At 42.4% G+C, this 25,974-nt stretch overlaps 2 protein-coding genes across 4 annotated transcripts; both read right to left on the bottom strand.

The window, feature by feature from the left end:
• Positions 1-7,696: 7,696 nt before the first annotated feature.
• On the bottom strand, positions 7,697-16,601 carry LOC133576342 (uncharacterized). Its single transcript, XM_061929495.1, has 2 exons — positions 15,951-16,601; positions 7,697-8,875 (listed from the first exon to the last, which is right to left on the bottom strand). Exons 1-2 carry the CDS (start codon positions 16,287-16,289, stop codon positions 8,456-8,458), a joined length of 759 nt encoding a protein of 252 aa, XP_061785479.1. The 5' UTR covers positions 16,290-16,601; the 3' UTR covers positions 7,697-8,455.
• Positions 16,602-20,532: 3,931 nt separating this feature from the next.
• On the bottom strand, positions 20,533-25,941 carry LOC133576336 (uncharacterized). 3 transcript variants are annotated; one of them, XR_012049313.1, is made up of 2 exons: positions 20,803-25,941; positions 20,533-20,719 (listed from the first exon to the last, which is right to left on the bottom strand). XR_012049313.1 is itself a non-coding variant. In XM_061929488.1 (2 exons), the coding sequence occupies exons 1-2, from the start codon at positions 25,210-25,212 to the stop codon at positions 21,028-21,030; spliced, it is 4,068 nt and encodes a 1,355-aa protein (XP_061785472.1). In that variant the 5' UTR covers positions 25,213-25,941; the 3' UTR covers positions 20,533-21,027. The 3 variants fall into 3 exon arrangements, 2 of the variants coding, with proteins under 2 accessions (XP_061785472.1, XP_072768318.1); XM_061929488.1 differs by having other exon boundaries at positions 20,533-22,518; positions 22,636-25,941; XM_072912217.1 differs by having other exon boundaries at positions 20,533-23,112; positions 23,332-25,941.
• Between the last annotated feature and the right edge of the window lie 33 nt (positions 25,942-25,974).

The raw sequence follows: 25,974 nt of genomic DNA, 5'->3' as shown, positions 1-25,974 counted from the left end.
CATTCTATTTCCAATTCTTAAAGGGGAACATTATCACAATTTCAGAAGGGTTAAAACCATTAAAAATCAGTTCCCAGTAGCTTATTTTATTTTTCGAAGTTTTTTTCAAAATTTTACCCATCACGCAATATATGCAATATCCCTAAAAAAAGCTTCAAAGTGCCTGATTTTAACCATCGTTATAAACACCCGTCCATTTTCCTGTGACGTCACACAGTGATGCCAATACAAACAAACATGGCGCATAGAACAGCAAGGTATAGCGACATTAGCTCGGATTCAGACTCGGATTTCAGCGGCTTAAGCGATTCAACAGATTACGCATGTATTGAAACGGATGGTTGTAGTGTGGAGGCAGGTAGCGAAAACGAAATTGAAGAAGAAACTGAAGCTATTGAGCCATATCGGTTTGAACCGTAGGCAAGCGAAACCGATGAAAACGATACGACAGCCAGCGACACGGGAGAAAGCGAGGACGAATTCGGCGATCGCCTTCTAACCAACGATTGGTATGTGTTTGTTTGGCATTAAAGGAAGCTAACAACTATGAACTAGGTTTACAGCATATGAAATACATTTGGCAACAACATGCACTTTGAGAGTGCAGACAGCCCCGTTTTCATCAATTAATATATTCTGTAGACATACCCTCATCCGCTCTCTTTTCCTGAAAGCTGATCTGTCCAGTCCAGTTGGAAATGCATCTGCTTTGAGTGTCGCAGGATATCCACACATTCTTGCCATCTCTGTCGTAGCATAGCTTTCGTCGGTAAAGTGTGCGGAACAAACGTCCAATTTCTTGCCACTTTCGCATCTTTGGGCCACTGGTGCAACTTGAATCCGTCCCTGTTCGTGTTGTTACACCCTCCGACAACACACCGACGAGGCATGATGTCTCCAAGATATGGAAAACAGTCGAAAAAACGGAAAATAACAGAGCTGATTTGACTCAGTGTTTGTAATGTGTTTGAGAAAATGGCGGATTGCTTCCCGATGTGACGTCACGTTGTGACGTCATCGCTCCGAGAGCGAATAATAGAAAGGCGTTTAATTCGCCAAAATTCACCCATTTAGAGTTCAGAAATCGGTTAAAAAATATATGGTCTTTTTTCTGCAACATCAAGGTATATATTGACGCTTATATAGGTCTGGTGATAATGTTCCCCTTTAAACGCAAATCAAAAAACAAAATTAGGGCCATTTTTCGATTTTTATTATATATGGCAGATTTTAAAACAAACAAAAAAGTGTTGATTTTCATTAAAATATTGCCATTAAATTGGATTTTATGCTGTTTTCCTTTTATGTTTTTTTATTTTTCCAGATAAACACAAAAATCTAATATATGTTCATCCAAAATGCGTGTTTATCTGTATGGTGACAAATTGAACCGGAAGCAGTATTTGAGCTTTTCCTTTGTGTTTAGCATGTTTTTAGCATAACGCTAACACCTTTATTCAGCAAGAGTCGTGTTGTCGTTTTAAAAAAGTGTCATTAAATAGTTGTCCAACTTTTGTTTCAGAAATGAAAATTAAAAAAAATGGCCCAAAATAATTTTTTTGATTTGCATTTAAGAATTGGAAATCGAATGAACAGAAGGTACACGGACCTTTAGGTCATTTAATTTTCTTTTCAGAAATGTGAATTGAAAAAACGGAAAAATTATAAAATTATTTGAATTTCATTTTAAAATACAAAAAAATTAATTGAAAAACAAAGCATTCTTATCAGTGAAGAAGAGCAATAATTTGATCCAAAAAAACGGCTTCATTCTCATTTTAGATTTCAGAAACAAATATTAAAATCACCACTCAGCAGAAACGTAAAAATTTACCAAAACAGATGTTCAACTTTGGAACCGGAAGTTGTTATATAAAGACGAGATAGCGGACTTATGTAGTGTGGTGTTGTATCCTGCGTCTGAAAGACCAGGGGTCTCATATGTAACAAGCCTGCATACATTTCTACAGGCTGTGGATACTTTACCATTCAGGTGGTCATTCAGGCTTTGACAAACATTTGATTTCAACAATGTAAAAAAGACTGCGGAAAGGACACAAAATTCACTTTTTCGCCAATGCTTCATATTCCTATTAATATTTGTGAGGACATATAATAATTTATCGAGGCGATCACTTCTGTCAAAACGTTATCCTGTGACTCCTTCCTTGGCCATGTCAGGGGGACAGCAGCAGGTGGTCGTGGCACCGAAGACAGAGGAGAATGTGTCATGTATACGGCTGTTATCGCAAGGAACTTTCCTGTATTTTAATAATAAATTGAGTAATCAAACAAGAGTCAAAGTCCTTTGTATCCTTTGCGATATGCTGGAATGTTTAAATGTAAAAGATTTCAAACAAATCTATCCATCCATCCATTTACTACCACAATTGTCCCTCCAAAGATCGCGGGGGTAGGAGGGTGGGCAGTAGGTGGATTTGGGGTGACCATTAGCCCATCCATAAAACATCATTTTCTCACGAAACCCTTATCTGGCTCATGTGAGTAGCCTACTGTAAAAAAATACATTTTGTTATAAATTCCAATAATTAATTAACATTTGGGGTAATCTGAGTCACCCGTCTTGTCTAAAGTTTTACATATCATTGTAGTGACTATCTTTTCAAACACCGGGCAGCACTAATCTCCCCGAGTCAGTTTTCAGCCACACACATCTATCTTTTTCTTCACTTCCTTCCTGACATGACCATTTCTTTTTTTTATTTCAGCTTGTGTTCACTTCTCGGAGACAAGGCAACGGCAAGCTGACAATAGCTCTGCAGTTCACTGGGGTCAAAACACAAGAAAGAAGCACCTCCTACTGACTTCTGATTGGTCAGAACATGCCGAGCTCAAGCACATGGCTAATTTCAATATGATTTGCCTATTTATAAGGAGCATGGCCTGGGATTGCCAAGCCAGGCCAACATATGGGACCAATTTCAAGTTGATTGCGATGTAATAAAAGAAGTGTGCTTGGCTTTGTGCGTGCACATGTTAAATACATCTCAATTTTTACTTGTGTACATAGTTTTCTGAATTTGAACATGAATCTATTTTTAATTGGAAAGCCACATAACTCTTATTTACTGATGCCCTTGGATGATGATAATGGATCAATGTTGTTGTAAGGGCTGTCATACATTTCGAACGTTTCATTCTGAAAAATCACAACTTGTCCATAACTAACTTCTAATTAATCGGAAATGGAAGTTTGTTATCTTTATTAAAAATTAATTATTAAATGTATACACAATGGGACTGGGCATTTTGTTTGATTCATGCAAATGTTTGTTTGTGAAACATTCTGTTTTAACAATCAACACACAAAAAAAACAGACAGACACACAAGACTTTCCAACTGGGTTCTAATCCAGTACTTTAGTGCTTTCTCTTTCTCCCATTTATATACTTATTATATATTTACATACTCGTGATTCCCAGATCCCCACGGTTTTACATTGTTTACATCCGAAGGTGTCGTTGTGGTTTGTAAAGCCCTTTGAGGCACTTGTAATTAAGGGCTATATAAATAAATGTTGATTGATTTACATACATACATACATACATATATATATATACATACATATATAGATACAGTATATACACACAAACACAAACACTTTTCTAGTATAAAAAAAAATTGATCGATTCCATTTTAAAACAATCTTGGTTACATACCTATTTCCGGATGTGTGTGTGTATGCAGGCCCGGCCCTAACCAATCGGGCGCCCTAGGCAAGATTTTAGGTGGCGCCCCCCCCACATCGGCAGTGAAGTGTATATACTCACAAGAACCCGAATAGCTTTGTCTTTGACCTTTTTTTTTACTTACAACTATACCTAATATATAAAGGGGTGGAAAAGTGACTATTACCTGCAGGGCAAACATTAGCTAACCAGAAGGCAATAATGTAAACAAAAAACACCTGCTTAAAAGAGCTAATACAAATGTCCCTGAGGAATGTAAGGTGGGAGTACTGTAATTACCTAACGTTACATTATTATTTTCCATAACAATTTAGCATCCTCCACAATATTAACCCGACGTTAAAACAGATCTAGCTATTTATTGATTAGCAATTGCCGAATCATGTAACATTAGCTTAATGCTAAAAAGCCAGGTTACTATCACATTCTGTAACAGACAAATAATTTCATGTAGGCTAACGTTACCTACCTGCTACCTCTGTCTTTTCTCGTTTCTCCTCTTCTTTTCTCTTTTTTCTTCCCTGGGCACCTGACAGTTTTGGCCGTTTTGACATCTTGTGTTGATTTTTTGATGTGGTGACGTCCGAAAAGAGTCATGATACGGGAAGGGAGGAGGCGCACCGTGCGGGGGGAGCGTAATGTTGTAACAAATAATATTTCTATTAAATAGGCTTTACTTTGCATTTTAATTAACGTGAGATTATTTTTTTGTATTTAGAAATAATAGTAACAACTTTTTTTTTCTTTTTTTTTTTTCCTCCAACATTTGTGGCACTGGCATGGCGCCCCCTGATGGACGGCGCCCTTAGCATTTGCCTATACGGCCTATGCCACGGGCCGGCCCTGTGTGTATGTATGTATGTGACGATCATTGGTACTTTAACTTAACTTTAACTTTACACATACAAACTGTAGCACACAAAAAAGCACATTTAATAAAAAAAAACGTTATTATGGTCTTACCTTTACTTAGAAATTAAGTCCATGCACCGCAACTAAAGCCCTCACTTAAACTTTCCACGTGCAAGATTGAATCTATTTAAAAAAGTGTAACCGAGGGTTTATAAATGTCGCCTATACTGTATGAAACTACAAAATAACAAACACGGAGGCTCCAGTTTACACGAGGACCACTTTATTTACCTTCTTTCAAAAACCTCCGCAACGTGACATCACTTCCGCTCTTAGCGCCTTCAAAATAAGAGCTCAAGGCATATACTGTATAACAGCGCATAACAGGAACTTAACATCACAAAGAGGAAAGCCCATGAAAATAGGTTACAAAAGTTATTTAATAAGAAGCCAAAAAGTGCAAAAACAATAATGTTCGTGTTGGAGGAGTTGTGAATTAGGTACACCTGCAGTCTGCAGGTGTATCTGCACAGCAGGCCAGCAGTTAGCCGAGTCATTGCGCAATCCATGTTGCGGCACTGAGTGACGTGCCTCAACTGGCTGCTGTTCACCGCACCGTCTCTTCTCAGTATTTGAACGGCAAATGTGAAAATTCAGCGATTTTGAATAAAAATAATCTAAAACTGGTGAAGTTAAATGGAAAATAACTTTATAGTATAATCACTGGATACATATAACAATTTAATTATTTTTTTTGTCCCTGCAGTCATTCACAACTCCTCCAACACCAACATTATTGTTTTTGCACTTTTTGGCTTCTTATGAAATAATTTTTTTAAATAGATTCAATCTTGCACGTGGAAAGTTTAAGTGTGGGCTTTAGTTGATAACAATTCTACGGCGGGGGTGCAGGAAGCGATCCTCAGCCAGTGCGTCTTTTGCAGCTGTTTTATGATCGCTCAGCACAAGAAATACTTTACACACATACAGTTGTTGACAAAATACACTGTACATTATATACCTCAGCTAACTAAACTATGGAAATGTATAATATAGTTCATATAGCAATACAGTCTACTGCACAGCAGGCCAGCAGTTAGCCGAGTCATTGCGCAATCCATGTTGCGGCACTGAGTGACGTGCCTCAACTGGCTGCTGTTCACCGCACCGTCTCTTCTCAGTATTTGAATGGCAAATGTGAAAATTCAGCGATTTTGAATAAAAATAATCTAAAACTGGCGAAGTTAAATGGAAAATAACTTTATAGTATAATCACTGGATACATATAACAATTTAAATTTTTTTTTTTCTTTTTACTTTTTTTTTCTTTCCATGATGGCAGGTGAGGCCCCGCCTCACCTGCCTCTAGTGACTGCACGTCACTGATATATATATATATATATATATATTTATATACACACACATATATACATATACTGTATATACATTTATATATAAATACATATATGAATACACACACACACTCTTCTAGTATCAACAAAATCGATCAATTCCATTTTAAAACGATCTTCCAGATGTGTGCATACTGTATATACACATCTATATATATACCTGTATATACACATACCCATATATTTATATATATATATATATATATATGTGTGTATATATATATATATATATATATATATATATATATATATATATATATATATATATATATATGTTAGTCTTTGCTAAGTTTATACTTTGCTGATTCACCTTTGGCAGCAATTACAGCCTCAAGTCTTTTTGAATACGATGCCACAAGGTTGGCACACCTATCTTTGGGCAGTTTTGCCCATTCCTTGTTTTTAATTATTAATGGAATTTAAAATGTTATAAATGTAATTAATTACTTGGAAAAGTAATTCATGTGTTACTTAAAACAGCGTGTGCATGCGTGTGCTTATAAAAGCTACGGGGCCGGCAGGTCCGCTGTGCACAAAGGCAACTGTGGTGGGATGGGGGTTTCGGTGTTGGTAGTGCGCGGTAGCAACTCCGGACGCGCACCAAATCCTTCCCGTACCGCACCAACCATAACAAAGACACATTAAAAGATACTGGTATTGTCTCGAATGTATACCGCTTTCTATAATATACTGATATTTACTATAATACCGGTATAGTAATCCATCCACCCTCTACTGCTTGTCCCTCTAGGGGTCGCGGAACCTATCCCAGCTGCACTCGAGCGGAGGGCGGGGTACATCCTGGACAAATCGCCACCTCATCGCAGGGCCAACATAGATAGACAACATTGAACATTCACATTCACACACTAGGGCCAATTTAGTGTTGCCAATCAACCTATCCCCAGGTGCATGTCTTTGGCCGCACAGCTCTAATATCGTGTTGACAAATGTTATAGTTTTGTGTTAAAAACATTTTTGTTTTGAAAACGGTTTAACTTTGTTTTGAAAAATGTACCGCACAGAATATAAAATGATCTGCGTGCCCAAAAATATCTGGTTTAGCAGTATTTAAAGTAATTTTCATGTCAAATAAAGCTTTACCGAGCGATGAAGAGGTTATTGTTTACTGTGCTTTCAAATCACTTACCAAGAAAGAGACTAAGCTCAACTTTGGCGGTTGCAATCCACTGTGGCTTTAATGTGAAATTAATTATTCTGATGTTCAAGTTCCAAATTTTAGACATTTGGAATATGTCAAACATGTTGAATACATTTTTAGAACCAGAAGTTTTTCCCTCAATTGGCAATTAAATCCATCCATCCATCCATTTTCTACCGCTTGTCCCTTTTGGGGTCATGGGAGGTCGCTGGAGCCTATCTCAGCTGCATTTGGGCGGAAGGCGGGGTACACCCTGGACAAGTCGCCACCTCATCACAGGGCCAACACAGATAGACAGACAACATTGACACTCACATTCACACACTAGGGCCAATTTAGTGTTGCCAATCAACCTATCCCCAGGTGCATGTCTTTGGAGGTGGGAGGAAGCCGGAGTACCCGGAGGGAACCCACGCAGTCACGGGGAGAACATACAAACTCCACACAGAAAGATCCCGAGCCCGGGATTGAACTCAGGACTACTCTAGACCTTCGTATTGTGAGGCAGATGCACTAACCCCTCTTCCACCGTGCTGCCTAAATAGTCCTAAGTAGAAGAAAAAAACAGGTTTCTTTAGTAACTAATCCTTTATTTTCACAATTTACTTTTAAAAGACTTTCTCAATGTTTTAAAGGACTGTTGACGTTCATCGTTGTCCTGAGGATCTGTCAAGAACATGATGAAATAACGTACACAACCAACAGCACTGGAAGGTTCTCTACTACGTAAAATGAATGGATGGCTGTATTCCATCTTCTTGATGGTCTAAGAGAGTGTCTCCGTAATTTCACTAAACAAACACATATTTTTTACTGTAAGCATGTCAAAGGAACACCCTAATGATTGGTCTTTATCTTTGATGCATGTTTGCTTATTGTCTTGATTAAAAGTGCTTTAAACGTTTCAAAAACCCTCACATCTTCTGAGGAGCTTCATCACCTCAGAGGTCGTATGGGACCAGCGAACAGCCTTTAGTTAGTCCACAAGCTGTGTGCTCCTGCACCACCACGCCTCAGCGAGAGAGCTCTCCTTTGGTCACAGTCAGAGGATTTGGCTTCCACCATTGTGGGAAAAATCTCAGTAACAAAACTAGAATCTCTCAAATAGGAATACACAAATATATTATGTACATTTCATGGTAGAAATAGTGCATCAATGCCAGGCTGCCAGTGCAAAAGTGCATCACTGAGACATGTTAAGACTATTTCCTGCGGGTCCAAACAGCGGGCGCAGGTACAAGACCATCATGTGACCAAGTGTGCACACGCAGTGTCCAGAAGGAAACTAAACAGTCCACAGAAAAGGTCCCACGAGCAGTCACACTTGATCTCGAACCTTCAGCAGCGATTTTAAGTGGACTGTCATCAGTTCTCGACTTTGGTTCCTCCGCTGCGGCCCGTCCTCTCTGACCCAGTGACTGGGCGGTCTGGGTAAGACGCTAGGCGAGGGCGGCTCACTAAACTTGGCCCCGGCATAGACCTTCTCACCGTCTTTGAGGTGTTCGGCCACGCCGTCGACGGGCGGCACCTTCTTCACACTGTTCTGCTGTGGATGAGACTGAGTTTTGTTTGAGGGGCTTCTCCCATTCCTCTTTAGCGGGGGTTGGCCCAGGTTGTGTCTGCAGACATTACCGTGGTAACCGAAGTTCATCTGTTCGTGTTTCAGCAGGACGCGGACTGCTGGACCCACTGGCTGCACGGGCCCTCTCTCCAGTCGGCCACATTTGGATTTCGGCAGCTACAAAGCCCAAAAATAGAAAAAAAGATCCTGAAGTGTTTATGTTGTGTTTAGAGTTGCATACATTACGCTTTAATTCATATTCTGTTGCTTCAATTAATTGTTAAATGGGTGTAACTATTACAAATTGGTCTAAATCAGAACCACACTGAGTGCTGAAACTTGAAATATGCGGACATAGTTTACGCTGACATAATTTATGCAAAAAGTAGGTTATAAATGTTACCGTGGAGCAAAATTTACACCAAAGCATATCCAACACATTATCTAGACTTGTGCTGTGCGATATTAAAATACATATCGTAATACAACATAAAAATGTCTGTTGTACAATATAAATATTGTTCATATCAACGTTTTACAGCAGATGTAGGGTCACTTGAAAGAACTTTACGGCAAGAGAAGGAGGGAGCATGGACGCCAACAACATTGCAAAGATGGAGACCACAATGGAAGTTAAAACAACTAAACCTGAAGAGGAATTGATGCTAAAAAGGGGAAAGAGAAACTATTTTGTTTGGATTTAAAAAGTCAGACAGCGACCAAACAACAGTAAGCTGGACCTGGGTCAATATTAGTTAATTAATCATAAGGGTAACTTTTATCATTAATAATTCATAAACTATGGCAGCACAGTCGATCCTTTCAACTGCACAAACGTAGCACAAACAAATGAGACTATTTTGGTTTAATTTTAGATTATTTTGAACTAGTTTGAGGAACCCCGGTGGGCCAAGTTCATGATGATGTCCCTTCCGGAAATTTGAAACGTTAATATCTTGAAAACGAAAACACGCCAATTAATATTTTTTGCTGCACAAACATAGCACAAACGAATGAGACTATTTTGGATTAATTTGGAGAACGTGAGGAAGGGGGCTGTGTGATCTTTGATTGACCTATAAAATATGTAATAACTCAGAAACAAACGCAGCACAAACAACCACTTCACCTGCACTCACCAGCATTAACGCAGCACAAACTAATGAGTCTATTTTGGTTTAGTTTGGAGAAAGTGGGGTGCTGGGTGACCTTTGATTGACCTATAAAATAATATTTATTAACTAAGAAAGAAAAGCAGCACAAACAAACATTTCAACTGCACAAACCAGTACAAACGATTGGGACTGATTTGGGGAGATTTTGACATAGTTAAGGACTGTTTGTATGTAATAACTTAATTACACGTTAATAACATAAAACGTTAGTTAGACCACAAATGTTTGCAGCACAAACAAAGTACCAACAAATGAGACTATTTTAGCTTTGGAATTAATTTGGAGAACGGAGGGTGACCTTTGATTGAACTATAAAATAATATTTAGTAACTCAGAAATGAAAACAGCACAAACAACCATTTCAACGGCACAAACCAGCACTAACGAATTAGACTATTTCAACAGAGTTTTGCGATGGGCCAACTTTACCCAGGTGCCTAATGGGACATTGGACCATCACCTAAACCAGGAAGTGCAACGCAGCAATACTGCATTACTTTTCTGTGATTATGGCACTGCAAAAAAGTAGTTCTTTGGCATTAGTTCTTATAATAACAATGTCGCTAATACTTGGTCCATATGCAAGCCATGGCATGTAAATGGAGTATTGTTGGCGGTATTTTGATATTTTTGGAGGGCTTTATGGGCAGATTCGATGACTCCAATTAGCTTTATTGTTAGCTGCCTAGTATGAATTGTATATTAAAATTAGAATGCACAAAAAAGAGAAAAACATATGTTCTTTTCTCACATAGTCATTGTGAATTATAGACTAAATTACAAAAAAGTGCAGTTCCCCTTTAAACGAATGTTAGCTAATGGTTCTCACGCGGTTGGTTAGAGACAAACCTAAAACAAACGTTTAGGGAACATTATGTACTTTAACATATGTAAATAACCAATATTTGGAAATGTGTCCATCGATTCAGAATCATCCACATTTTAATCGTGATACATCGGACAATCGATAATTTTTCCCACCTCTAGTTACGGTGCGCTCCCAAAAATGATTAACACTGTACAACAAAAGAAAAAACGACTTCCATGCGTCTAGAGAACTAGACAGCCAGTTAACATTTAAATGTCATCCTCCAATAAACACACAATGTTGGTCATTTCTTGTATTTTAGTCAAGTAATTTACAAAACGTCAACAATTAATGCTAACATTCTGCTACTGAATAGACACACTAAGGTTCTGAGAGCGATGTACAGAGCGAACCCTCTTGTATTCTTTTTGAAAGCGAGAGACAAATACAAACAATACACGGACATGACAATTTATCGATACTGGGAAAGTTATTGGGTTCATTTTCATTTATTGTTCAATTAATTAATTTATTCAGCCCAGGACTAGTCATAAGCTTAGTGGTTTTCATACCTACCATTGTTGCAACATTCCACACAACCAAATAATACAAGTATGCACTTTTAGGCCTGAGCCAATAACAAATTTTGCTAGACAATATACTGTCTCGCAAATTATTGCCGATAAACAGGATTATTTTTTTAAACAAACTTAAGCACTAATGTAATCATAACATATAATAATAACGCAAGTAACCATTTCAAACGCAATAAAAAAATTATCATTCAAATATTTTTACTATTGTAATTGTAAGGTGAATAACTTTTTTACTATCCTAGGGCTACATTTACAATGCAGATTTTTTTGTCAATTGATCATTTTAGTGGCCCTTCATATTTCTAATGTAAATGCAATCTGACCTGCTTGCAGACATAACGTCATGACGTCACATACATTGCAATGTTTACAGAAGTAAAAATGGCTTCCACTAGGCCATTTGTGGCAATTTCAAGGAAGGGGGAACAAGTATTTTTGGCTCTTGCAGTTTTACGGGATATTTTACTTTGGTATCTGCTTGATTATATTGCTGTGGGTGAGCAATGGGAAACGAGGGTGGTAAAACTTTCACATGAGTTCCTAAAACATATTGCAAACTGTTGTATGCTTAGTAGTCAACTGCTTAGTAGTCAACTACTTATTTGGTAACTGTCTATTTTGGCAAATGATTACAATGCTTATCGCTTTTTGATGACGTTCTGGTTGGATGAATGCGACCTGAGCGCGGAAGCGTTCACATTGAGGACGCACGGCATATATATCAGACTTATTATCAGACTTAACCTGCTCAGTGGCCTTGTGGTTAGAGTGTCCGCCCTGAGATCGGTAGGTCGTGAGTTCAAACCGAGTCATACCAAAGACTATAAAAATGGGAGCCATTACCTCCCTGCTTGGCATTCAGCATCAAGGGTTGGAATTGGGGGTTAAATCACCAAAATGATTCCCTCGAAAGGGACAAGCCGTAGAAAATGGATGGATGGATTCCAAAGCGCTACCAGGGGGTGGAACAAGGGAATGGGTCAAATGCAGAGGGTTTTTTTCACCACACCTAGTGTGTGTGTGACTATCAGTGGTACTTTAACTTTATACCAAACGAAAAAGGCCAATGTCGGATATAAAAAAATTGGAATTGCACTGTTCATACGGACATGAAAAAATCTGATACAGGTCGCATTTGGGCAAAAAACCCGAAATTGACCTGCACGGAAGGCAGCCGGCCCAGACCACATCCCTGGCCGGGCCCTCAGGGTCTGTTCATCAGAGCTGGCTGACGTACTTGCTGACATATACAACTTGTCACTAGCACAAGCTGTTGTGCCCACCTGCTTTAAGACCACCACCATTGTGCCCCTGCCAAAGAAAAACATGTGACCTGTCTGAATGATTATCGCCCCGTTGCACTCACCCCAATAGTGATGAAGTGCTTCAAGAGGATAGTCATGTCACACATCAAGCATCCCAGACACACTGGACCCTCTACAGTTTGCCTACCGGCAGAACCGGTCAACTGAGGATGCAGTCAACACTGTCATCCACATCACCCTCACCCACTTAGAGGGCAAGGACACCTATGCCAGGCTATTATTCATCGACTACAGCTCTGCTTTTAACACGGTCATCCCACAAAAACTCACTGCTAAACTCCTCACTGTTGGTCTGACACCGGCTCTCTGTGACTGGGTGCTGAACTTTCTCACAAACAGACCCCAGTCAGTCAGAGTCGGTAACCAGACATCAGGGACAAAAGTTCTAAGCACAGGGACCCCCCCAAGGCTGCGTGCTGAGCCCCCTGTTGTACACCCTCTTCACACACATCTGTGTGGCCTCCCAGAACAACACCAGTATCATCAAGTTTGCAGATGATACTACGGTTGTCGGACTGATCACCGGGGGAGCTGAGGCAGCGTACAGAAGGGAGATAGCGGAACTGGTGGCCTGGTGTCAGGATAATAATCTCTCCTTGAATACAGACAAGACCAAGGAGATGATTATTGACCCACGGAGAAGGAGTGCACAGTACACACCTCTGTACATAGGGGAGACAGAGGTGGACAGGGTGAAAACCTTTAAATTCCTCGGGACCCACATCAGCGAGGACCTCACCTGGGCTCACAACACCCAACAAACAATAAAGAAAGCCCAGCAGCGACTGTACTTCCTAAGAAGGCTGAGACAATTTGGCATGCCACCACAAAATTCTCAGCAACTTCTATAGAAGTACGGTTGAGAGTGTCCTTACCAGCTCAATCACTGTCTGGTATGGAAACTGCGCTGTTAAGGACAGGAAGGCACTCCAGCGAGTGATTAAAACTGCTCAGTTTCAGCCTTCTCCTCACTACAGGACATGTACTCTACCAGGGCCACCAGGAGAGCACACAACATCATAAAGGACAGTAAGTACACACCCCCAGCACAGTCGCTTTAGCCTCCTACCATCAGGCAGACGATACAGGAGCCTGAAAGCCAGTACTACGAGACTGACAAACAGTTTCTACCCACAGGCCATCAGACTTGTGAATGCTAACTTGTGAATGTGAGCTCCCCTAGCTACCCCCCCCCCCCTTTTTTACTTTTATCTTTTGAACAAAAGACAGCTACCATGACCACCCCCGAACTGTGAACCATCACTGTAGACACTTTTCACCTTTGATCACTAAAGACACTTTTAACTGCTGCTGTGACCCAATGTCACCTCCATATTTATACCGTTGACTGTCAATCAGAATGTGCAGTAATGTTTTGTTACTCACTGTGCCTTGTATATAACATTTTTTTAAATGTATTTTATTTTAGCTAAGTAACGTGTGACTTGTTGAAGGGTGGACTAGCAAAGTAAGATTTTCATTGTACGGCAAACTGTCTGTTTAACTGTGCACATGACAATAAACAATCTTGAATCTTGAATTGTGAGCAAGGCTGAAATAAAAATAATAAAAATAAAATGGACTCTCATTGTTAGCAAAAATTGTCCTTCAAAAAATATGAACATCTTGAAGTGCAGTTTTTTCCACAGTTGGAAAAACAAGGTCAGCTATTTTGTTGTCACTTTGCAACAAATTATGAACACTGGCTTGTTCGTCTGCGTTGATAGGCGAATCTCGCTCACTTGGTTTGAAGCTGAAATATTTACGCATCAGACATTTGGCTTGGAAATCATCTTTTTGCCTCCTAGTTTTTGTTACTTCATGGTGTTTCGCACTAGCGAGGCAGTGTCGGAACCTAGCAGTCACGCCTTCGCATAGACAAATATTGTGGACGGTTGACACGAAGGTTCACTCCCTTCAATTAATTCTGCTCCTGAGCGAACACGCTCTAGTGCCCTGTTTGAAAGCAAGAGACAAGGAAAACAAATACACAGACATTGATACAAAGTTATCAAGTTCATTTTCATTAATCGTTCATTTAATTGACTTCTTGATTGTCGACCTCGGCCTATGTATTAGGATATGTGCTGACATTGTATCGGATTAATCTCTGTATCAGCCAAAACTCAACTCTCTAATAACTATCTTGAAGGAGAAAAAGTTGTTTTGGGACACCCCAAGTTTAAACACTGTGACAATCCTTAGTATGAATATGGTACCTTTGAATGAAAAGGGATCTGCTCCAGTGAAATCGATAGTGATAATTAAGCAGCCTAGTAGTCTCATTATTGATTGAGACTTTTATTAGTAGATTGCACAGTACAGTACATATTCCGTACAATTGACCACTAAATGGTAACACCCGAATACGTTTTTCAACTTGTTTAAGTCGGGGTCCATGTTAATCAATTCATGGTATACTATACACTTCATGCTCCCAATAAGCTTGTCTCTCCCTCCCTTTTTGCAGAACTATTACTGTATTTTATGTCCTTCATGACTAGCTATACATTTGGACTGACACTAAAACGCGTACTGTAGAGCAGTGGTTCTCAAATGGGGGTACGCGTACCCCTGGGGTACTTGAAGGTGTGCCAAGGGGTACGTGAGATTTTTTTTAAATATTTCTAAAAATAGCAACAATTCAAAAAATTCTTTGTAAATATAAATAAAACCTATCTTTTTTTCCAAATAGTTCATGAAAGACCACTACAAATTAGCAATATTTTGCACTGTTATACAATTTAATAAATCAGAAACTGATGTATTTTACTTCTTTATCTCTTTCTTTCAACCAAAAATGCTTTGCTCTGATTAGGGGGTACTTGAATTTAAAAAAAATTCACAGGGGGTACATCACTGAAAAAAGGTTGAGAACCACTGCTGTAGAGGTTACTCTCCTGTCTTGTTTAATACCATCCGGGCGGTATAGCTCGGTTGGTAGAGTGGCCATGCCATCAACCTGAAGGTTGCAGGTTCGATCCCCGCTTCCGCCATCCTAGTCACTGCCGTTGTGTCCTTGGGCAAGACACTTTACCCACCTGCTCCCAGTGCCACCCACACTGGTTTAAATGTAACTTAGATATTGGGTTTTCACTATGTAAAGCGAGTCACTAGAGAAAAGCGCTATATAAATATAATATAATTCAATTCAATTCAATTCAATTCAATCCGATTCACTGCCGTTGTGTCCTTGGGCACACTGGTTTAAATGTAACTTAGATAATGTAACGCGCTCTGAGTCACTAGAGAAAGGCGCTATATAAATATAATTCACTTCACTTCACAATTGAAGAATCAACCCTGAAAGTAATTAATATCAGACTTGAGAGGGGTGTGAGTCTTTACCTCTTTCTTGGTTTCCTGTTTCAAAAGATGGCGGGTCATGATGACGGCTTGGGTTCGGGCAGGCAGGTCGGAACCAGGCTGGGCTGTGGGTTTAAGAGCAGACGAGGCGGGCAGGCCGTTGTTGTTGTCTGACAAGCGGAAGCTTCTGCTGCTGGGGTTCTGCTGATGCCGCAGATCCGTCGACCGAAGCCTTTTTTTCTTGCCTCTTTTCTTCTGGTTCGCCTGCCTCGTCGCTCCAGCGTTGCTCAGCCCATCTTCTCCCCGAATCAGCGCTAATTGGTTGCTGTTTACACAGTTTCCGACGAGTGTTTCATCCTGGCCGTCCAACATGTAAAACATGTCAAATCGAAAACAACAACACGCTGCTCGGCGCCTTCTTGCTAACGACGTCACAAGCTAACTGTTGTGATGCTAGCGCGGGAACCATAGGGACAAAAATAAAAGGTAACTCAATTCTCCCAGTACTTGAAACGTGCCTATTGTATTAGGCGTTCTTCATTAAAAAATCTCTCCCGTGAAAATGTTTTAACAACGACATGGCGCGTCAATGAATCGGCAGCGCTAGAAAACGCACATTTTCGCGTCCGCGGTGCTGTATTTGAGAATTGCTGGGTTGCATATGACGTCACGTCCGCTTAGCCTTGTCGTGGCATTATACTCATGAAGGGCAAATACAGTTTTAAGTGCTGTTCAAAGGTTCGAATCCAGAGATAGTAAAAATGGCTTTTATAGAAAGAAGTGGTTCATAAAAGGACTCAATTATCTGCAGTGATCACTTCGTAAAAGGTTAACATTTCATTTGTTTGAGAAACTTTCTGTGATGCAATCGGGTTTATGTAGTGTTTTGATTGATTGATTGAAACTTGTATTAGTAGATTGCACAGTGAAGTACATATTCCGTACAATTGACCACTAAATGGTAACACCCGAATAAGTTTTTCAACTTGTTTAAGTCGGGGTCCACGTAAATCAATTCATGGTACAAATATATACTATCATCATAATACAGTCATCACACAAGTTAATCATCAGAGTATATACATTGAATTATTTACATTATTTACAATCCGGGGGGTGGGATGAGGAGGGTTTGGTTGATATCAGCACTTCAGTCATCAACAATTGCATCATCAGAGAAATGGGCATTGAAACAGTGTAGGTCTGACTTGGTAGGATATGTACAGCGAGCAGAGAACATAGTGAGTTCAGATAGCATAAGAACAAGTATATACATTAGAAATACATTTGATTATTTACAATCCGGGGAGGTGGAATGTGGAAGGGGGAGGTTAGTCAAGGGTTGAAGTTGCCTGGAGGTGCTGTTTTAGTGCAGTTTTGACGGAGGATAGAGATGCACTTTCTTTTACACCTGTTGGGAGTGCATTCCATATTGATGTGGCATAGAAGGAGAATGAGTTTAGACCTTTGTTAGATTGGAATCTGGGTTTAACGTGGTTAGTGGAGCTCCCCCTGGTGTTGTTGTTATGGCGGTTAAGGAAGTAGTTTGACATGTACTTCGGTATCAGGGAGGTGCAGCGTATTTTATAGACTACGCTCAGTGCAAGTTGTTTGAGAGCAGAACTAATCGTAAACTAAGGACAAGTTCAGTTCAGTTTGTTTATTTCGAATATGCATACGATACAATGCATCACACATTTCCAATTGTTTCATTACAGCACGTCCGAAAAGGAGTTGGAAGAAGCAGAGCTTATTTATCCTACCCCTTTTCAGTCCATAGCAATTTTTTCCCATTTCCTTGTTCTCTGCAACAGAACAGTGAACAAATAATATACCATAGTAAGCAAACAATTATTATAATCTATGTCTCAATAAAAATAAAGGGTTCAAGATGTTCCATCATTATTCTTGTTATGTGTAGTTTGTGAACACTTGGTAGCTTCTTAAACTGAATCATATTGGTGTAGATGACGGTGAAGTATATAGCATGAAATCAACTGCAAGAGATCACATTAGTTTGTGTTATTTGAAGTTATGTTATGTTTGCCATGCCTAAATAAATACGAAGACCTCTAGTTGTGGAAACGTAGATAGATATTGCGATTGTTGACCCAATCCAATCCATTCTCAAAGCAGACACTATAGGGCTATTTGTTTTGCAGTAAAACTTGCGTCGTTAGGGCTATTCGTTATTACCACAGAACTTTCCTCCAGGTGGTCTTATCTTTGTCCATGTGATGTCAGATGAAACAGAAATTGAGCTGTTTGGCCACAATACACAGCAATGTTTGGAGGAGAAAAGGTGAGGCCTTTAATCCCAGGAACACCATTCCTACCGTCAAGCATGGTGGTGGTAATATTATGCCCTGGGCCTGTTTTGCTGCCAATGTAACTGGTACTTTATAGAGAGTAAACGGGACAATGAAAAAGGAGGATTACCTCCAAGTTCTTCATGACAACCTAAAATCATCAGCCCGGAGGTTGGGTCTTGGGCGCAGTTGGGTGTTCCAACAGGACAATGACCCCAAACACACGTCAAAAGTGGTAAAGGAATGGCTAAATCAGGCTAGAATGAAGGTTTTGGAATGGCCTTCCCAAAGTCCTGACTTAAACGTGTGGACAATACTGAAGAAACAAGTCCATGTCAGAAAACCAACAACTTTAGCTGAACTGCACCACTTTTGGAGTGGTCAAAAATTCAACCAGAAGCTTGTGGATGGCTACCAAAAGCGCCTTATTGCAGTGCAACTTGCCAAGGGACATGTAACCAAATATTAACATTGATGTATGTATACTTTTGACCCAGCAGATTTGGTCACATTTTCAGTAGACCCATAAAAAATTCATATAAGAACCAAACTTCATGAATGTTTTTTGTGACCAACAAGTATGTGCTCCAATCACTCTCACAAAAAAACAAGAGTTGTAGAAGACAGCCATGAGATAATGTTCTTTATAAGTGTATGTCAACTTTTGATCGCGACTGTGTGTATATGTATATACAGTGGGGCAAAAAAGTATTTAGTCAGCCACGATTGTGCAAGTTCTCCCACTTAAAATGATGACAGAGGTCTGTAATTTTCATCATAGGTACACTTCAACTGTGAGAGACAGAATGTGAAAAAAAAATCCAGGAATTCATCTTGTAGGATTTTTAAAGAATTTATTTGTAAATTATGGTGGCAAATAAGTATTTGGTCAATAACAAAAATTCAACTCAATACTTTGTAATATAACCTTTGTTGGCAATAACAGAGGTCAAACGATTACTATAGGTCTTTACCAGGTTTGCACACACAGTAGCTGGTATTTTGGCCCATTCCTTCATGCAGATCTTCTCGAGAGCAGTGATGTTTTGGGGCTGTCGCCGAGCAACACAGACTTTCAACTCCCTCCACAGATTTTCTATGGGGTTGAGGTCTGGAGACTGGCTAGGCCACTCCAGGACTTTCAAATGCTTCTTACGGAGCCACTCCTTCGTTGCTCGGGCGTTGTGTTTGGGATCATTGTCATGCTGGAAGACCCAGCCACGTTTCATCTTCAAAGCTCTCACTGATGGAAGGAGGTTTTGGCTCAAAATCTCACGATACATGGCCCCGTTCATTCTTTCCTTAACACGGTTCAGTCGGCCTGTCCCCTTAGCAGAAAAACAGCCCCAAAGCATGATGTTTCCACCCCCATGCTTCACAGTAGGTATGGTGTTCTTGGGATGCAACTCAGTATTCTTCTTCCTCCAAACACAACGAGTTGAGTTTATACCAAAAAGTTCTATTTTGGTTTCATCTGACCACATGACATTCTCCCAATCCTCTGCTGTATCATCCATGTGCTCTCTGGCAAACTTCAGACGGGCCTGGACATGCACTGGCTTAAGCAGGGGGACACGTCTGGCACTGCAGGATTTGATTCCCTGTCGGCGTAGTGTGTTACTGATGGTAACCTTTGTTACTTTGGTCCCAGCTCTCTGCAGGTCATTCACCAGGTCCCCCCGTGTGGTTCTGGGATTTTTGCTCACCGTTCTGATGATCATTTTGACCCCACGGGATGAGATCTTGCGTGGAGCCCCAGATCGAGGGAGATTATCAGTGGTCTTGTATATCTTCCATTTTCTGATAATTGCTCCCACAGTTGATTTTTTCACACCAAGCTGCTTGCCTATTGTAGATTCACTCTTCACAGTCTGGTGAAGGTCTACAATTATTTTCCTGGTGTCCTTCGACAGCTCTTTGGTCTTGGCCATAGTGGAGTTTGGAGTCTGACTGTTTGAGGCTGTGTACAGGTGTCTTTTATACAGATAACGAGTTCAAACAGGTGCCATTAATACAGGTAACAAGTGGAGGACAGAAGAGCTTCTTAAAGAAGAAGTTACAGGTCTGTGAGAGCCAGAGATCTTCCTTGTTTGAAGTGACCAAATACTTATTTTCCACCATAATTTACAAATAAATTCTTTAAAATTCCTACAATGTGAATTCCTGGATTTTTTTTTCACATTCTGTCTCTCACAGTTGAAGTGTACCTATGATGAAAATTATAGACCTCTGTCATCATTTTAAGTGGGAGAACTTGCACAATCGGTGGCTGACTAAATACTTTTTTGCCCCACTGTATATATTGTGGTACCTGATTCTCACCAAGACACAGGATTGGTTTTGCAGCAAGCCGAAAAGGGCATTTATTGTACAAGTGTTTTTAGGAAGGGCGGGGTGTGGAATCAGCAAACTTAAAGTGTCCAATAATAAACATAAATATCTCCCATCTGGGGCTCTCAGTCCTTCACACAGCACACTTCCTTAAAGGTCAAAGGTCATTGCCTATCAAACAAGAGAAAACATAATATCAGAAAACATTTCCCTAATAATGTCATTAATGGGGAAATAGTGGATGTCTCACTTACCGCCTGATGCACCTGCCTTGACACAGAGGAGAGCCAGACCTGAATGAGGCAGAGTTAAGAACAGTTTGTAGCTGGGCCCCACCTGGCCGCACAGCTGGTGGCACTTCAGGCTGATTGAGCAGGTACAGGGGAAAGTACCGCCCCTCGATGATGTGGCCAAGGCTGGGGCGTTGTCCTCTGTGTTCCACTCTGCCTCCACGCCCTGGCTCCTCCCCTGTGAGGTGCCTACCTGTCAGGCGGTGCCTGAGTGAGACTCCACATATCCCCCCCCCTAAGCTCGCCGGTCGGTCCGGGAGCTTCTTTGTCCTCTTCATAGAGGCGGGACATGGCGTCTGCATGTCGGATCGCCTTCCCAGGCCGATATTCCACGGTGAAGTGGTAATTCTGTAGTTCCAGGAACCAGCGTGTGACGCGATCGTTTCGATCCTTATTTGTGGACATCCACTTCAAGGGGGCGTGGTCTGTCACCAAGGTGAAGGTCCTACCCCATAGGTAGTAGCGGAGGTGGTGTATTGCCCATTTGACTGCCAAGCACTCCTTTTCCACTGTGGCATAGTTTCGCTCATGGCTCTGGAGCTTCCGACTAATAAATGTCACTGGGTGCTCCTCTCCATCCACGAGCTGGGCGAGCACAGCTCCAATTCCCGTGCCTGAGGCGTCAGTGTGGAGGATGAATGGCTGGCTGAAGTCGGGGGCTTTCAACACCGGTTCTTCACTTAGGGCTTTCTTCAACATGTTGAAGGCAGTCTCGGCCTCAGCCGTCCAGGTGACATGATGGGGCAATTTGTTCCGTGTCAGTTCATACATCGGTGTTGCAATCGTAGAGAAATTTTTAATAAACTTTTGATAATATGATACCAGGCCAATAAATGATTTTACTTGCTTTTTCGTCAAGGGTCGGGGCCATTCCCTGATGCGCTCCACTTTGCGGGCCTGGGGTTTTACGCAGCCTCTTCCTATGGTGTAGCCAAGATAATCAGTCTCAGTCAGACCCACTCGGCACTTCTTAGCGTTGACAGTCAGTCCGGCACGTCTCAGGGCTCCTAGGACTGCGTCGAGATGCTGGAGATGGAGAGACCAGCTGGTGCTGTGAATCACAATATCGTCTAGGTAGGCGGCTGCGTATTCTTGGTGGGGCTGTAGAACTCGGTCCATCATCCTCTGGAATGTTGCCGGGGCCCCGTGTATCCCGAACGGTAAGACAGTATATTGGAACAGCCCCTCGGGTGTGGAGAAAGCCGTTTTAGGTTTCGCCCTTTCCGTCAATGGCACCTGCCAGTAGCCCTTGGTCAGGTCCAGGGTGCTGATGAAACGAGCAGGTCCGAGCCGCTCTATCAGCTCATCTACTCTGGGCATGGGATAAGCGTCATACAGTGAAATCTCATTCAATTTGCGAAAGTCATTACAAAATCTCAGGGACCCGTCTGGTTTTGGCACAATAACAATCGGGCTGGACCATGGACTATGAGATTCCTCTATTACTCCAAGTTCTAACATTTTCTTTACCTCTTCTTTTATAGCCGCCCGCCTGGCTTCTGGGATTCGGTAGGGCCTTTGTCTTATCACCTTTCCGGGTTTGGTCTCAATGTCATGTTTGATCGCCTGGGTCCTTCCTGGCAATTCCGAGAGGCGGTCCTGGTTCCGTCCCAGAAGTTCCTTCACCTCCTGCTTTTGGGACGGGGAGAGGTCCTCTCCTATAGGTACCGGGGGAGTGGTCTGGGGAGAGTGTGCAGTTAAAAACGCAGTAGATGGCAACGGCTCTGCCGCATGCCATTTTTTCAGAATATTTACATGGTAAATTTGGTGACCTTTCCGCCGGCCTGGCTGGTTTACCTTGTAGTTGACGGGGCCCATTCTCTCAATTACCTCGTAAGGCCCCTGCCATCTGGCCAAGAACTTGCACTCGCTGGACGGAACTAATACCAGCACTTTTTCCCCAACTTGGAACTCTCGGAGTGTGGCACCTCTGTTATACGTTTTCGCCTGTTCTCTTTGGGCTTTTTCCATATGTTCTCTTACCATGGGCCAGATTTTGCGAGCCCGGGCTTGTAGTTGGGCGACATGGTCGATCACACTGCGGTGTGGCGAGGGTTGGTTCTCCCAGGTCTCTTTCGCAATGTCCAGCACGCCTCGGGGACGTCGGCCATAGACAAGCTCAAAGGGGGAGAAGCCAGTGGACGCCTGGGGAACCTCTCTGATGGCAAAGAGGACATATGGAATGAGGTGATCCCAGTCTTTCCCGTCTTCGTCGGCTACTTTTTTTAGCATCTTCTTCAACGTACAGTTGAAACGTTCCACCAGGCCATCTGTCTGAGGATGGTATATAGAGGTTCGTATGCGTTTCACTTTCAGCCATTTGTACAGCATGGTTAGCACTTGTGACATAAAACATGTGCCCTGGTCCGTTAAAATCTCATCGGCAATTCCCACTCGGCTAAACATCATAAACAGTTCATGTGCTATCGCTTTGGCTGAGGCTGTGCGTAATGGTACAGCCTCAGGATATCGGGTGGCATAGTCTAGTATTACCAGTATGTAGCGATGTCCTCTGGCTGACTTTGGGAGTGGTCCAACGATGTCCATTGCCAGACGTGAGAATGGGGTGCTGATGATGGGGAGCGGGACCAAGGGGTTTCGATAGGTGGGTCTCGGTGCATTCTTTTGGCATTCAGGACAGCCCTTGCAAAAGTCTTCTATGGCTCGTTTCACACCGGGCCAATAGAAGCGGGTTATTATGCGGTCATACGTCTTTTGTATACCTAGGTGAGCTCCCAGCTGATGAGTGTGGGCAAGATAAAGCACTCGGGAGATATACGACTTGGGCACCAGCAGTTGCTCAATTATGTCCCTGCCCTTAGTTAGCACCCCTCTATACAGAAGGCCATTTTTTATCAGAAAATACGGTGAATTAAGTGCACTCACCCCTTCACATTTCTGTCCGTCAATTTCTACTACTTGCTGTCGGGCCCAGCTGAGGTTCTGATCATTCCACTGGGCAGTGGCAAACTCGCCCGTTTTTTGGTTGATGCTCTCTTCTGGTACGGGGAACTCCACAAAGGGGTCCCCTTCCTCTTCTGCCTCCTCCTCCTCCTTCCTGCTCTCCCGTCGCTCCTCTTCAGCCGAGCTGTCACTCTGTGGGGCATCTGACGAGGGCCTAAACGCGGGGCAGGCTGCAAGCGGTCTCATATTTTTGAGTCCATTGTTGCGACGGCGACGCTGTCGTGGAACGGCACTTGGAATGTAGCCCGGGGTCCAGTAACGGCCAAAGAGTACACAGTCAGACCCGATGAGTAGGGGAACAGGCAGGTTTGGTACCACTCCAGCTGCTACCAGTGCATCCCCTCGGGGTGTCTGAATGTGTATATGGCTCACCGGATACTGGCGGACATCTCCATGTACACACGTCACTGGAACAGTGTCTTCGCTGAGGGGTCCGGCCAGGTCAACATGTACCAGGGTCACAGCGCTCCCACTGTCCAGCAATGCATGTGCATCGGTCCCCCCGATCTTCACTGGAAGGCTGGCATGCTGTCGTCGTCCACTCCCCGTGTGGAGGCATGGTTTTCCTGCATCTGAGCTGGGGGCTGTGGCCATGGAGACATCACGGTCACGTTCCGGGCACGCCCAAGACATGTGGTCCGGGTGTCCACACACATAACATTTCCGATGTGGGGCCCAACTGGGTCTCTCGGGGGCAGCGCCCTGAGGTCGGGGTGGGGATGGAGCTGGCGGTGGCGCTCTTCGGCGGTCGCGCCCTAGCTTCTCTTCCCCGGTGGGTCTGGCCGTTTCCATACGGGTGGCTCTCAGCATTTCCATGCTCACTTGGTGGTTCTCTAATAACGCCACCAACTGCTCCACAGTTAAAGGGCTCACTTGTGCGGCATACTTCCGGGCATCAGGCGGAAAGGCTCGGATACAGCGGTCTATCACCAGTCTATCTACAGAGGGGGGGTTCCCTTCGGTCGTTAGCCAGCGGTGTGTTAGGCGGAGCAGTGCGGCTACCTGCTGTCGCGGGGGTTGTGTGGGCTGGAAGGTCCAGTTGTGATATTGCTGGGCCCTGGCAGGCAGACTGCACCCTTGGCTGTCGAGAATGGCTTTCTTTAGTTTCTTAAAGTCTTGAGCATCCGCCAATGCCAGGTCGCTACACACCCGCTGGGCTTCTCCAGTGAGGAAAGGTGCCAGAATGGATCCCCATTCAGCTACCGGCCACTTCTCCCGGGCCGCAGTGCGCTCGAAAAGCTCCAAGTAGGCTTCCACATCATCCTCACCCGATAACTTAGTTAGGACTGCAGCGGGTGGCCGTGTACTAGCCACATCTTTAGCAATTTTTTTTACTAATTCTTGTACCGCACCTTGAAGTTCAGCTTGGCTTTTTAGCAAAGCACTCAGTGCTTCCGTGTGTGACATCATCAGAGGTTGACGTGAATCAGAGTACCTGCGTTCTCCACCATATGTGGTACCTGATTCTCACCAAGACACAGGATTGGTTTTGCAGCAAGCCGAAAAGGGCATTTATTGTACAAGTGTTTTTAGGAAGGGCGGGGTGTGGAATCAGCAAACTTAAAGTGTCCAATAATAAACATAAATATCTCCCATCTGGGGCTCTCTGTCCTTCACACAGCACACTTCCTTAAAGGTCAAAGGTCATTGCCTATCAAACAAGAGAAAACATAATATCAGAAAACATTTCCCTAATAATGTCATTAATGGGGAAATAGTGGATGTCTCACTTACCGCCTGATGCACCTGCCTTGACACAGAGGAGAGCCAGACCTGAATGAGGCAGAGTTAAGAACAGTTTGTAGCTGGACCCCACCTGGCCGCACAGCTGGTGGCACTTCAGGCTGATTGAGCAGGTACAGGGGAAAGTACCGCCCCTCGATGATGTGGCCAAGGCTGGGGCGTTGTCCTCTGTGTTCCACTCTGCCTCCACGCCCTGGCTCCTCCCCTGTGAGGTGCCTACCTGTCAGGCGGTGCCTGAGTGAGACTCCACAATATATATATATAGATATATATATATATATATATATATATAGATACATATATATATATATACAGTATATACATAAATACTGTACAAACACACACACACAATACATTCATTTATATATATATATATATATATATGTATATATATATATATATATATTATATATACATACATACACACAC

The sequence above is a fragment of the Nerophis lumbriciformis genome, linkage group LG34 (assembly GCF_033978685.3).
Source record: "Nerophis lumbriciformis linkage group LG34, RoL_Nlum_v2.1, whole genome shotgun sequence".
NCBI lineage: Eukaryota > Metazoa > Chordata > Actinopteri > Syngnathiformes > Syngnathidae > Nerophis > Nerophis lumbriciformis.
The sequence above is the reverse complement of the archived record's forward strand: the minus strand, read 5'-3'. Positions and strand labels throughout refer to the sequence as shown.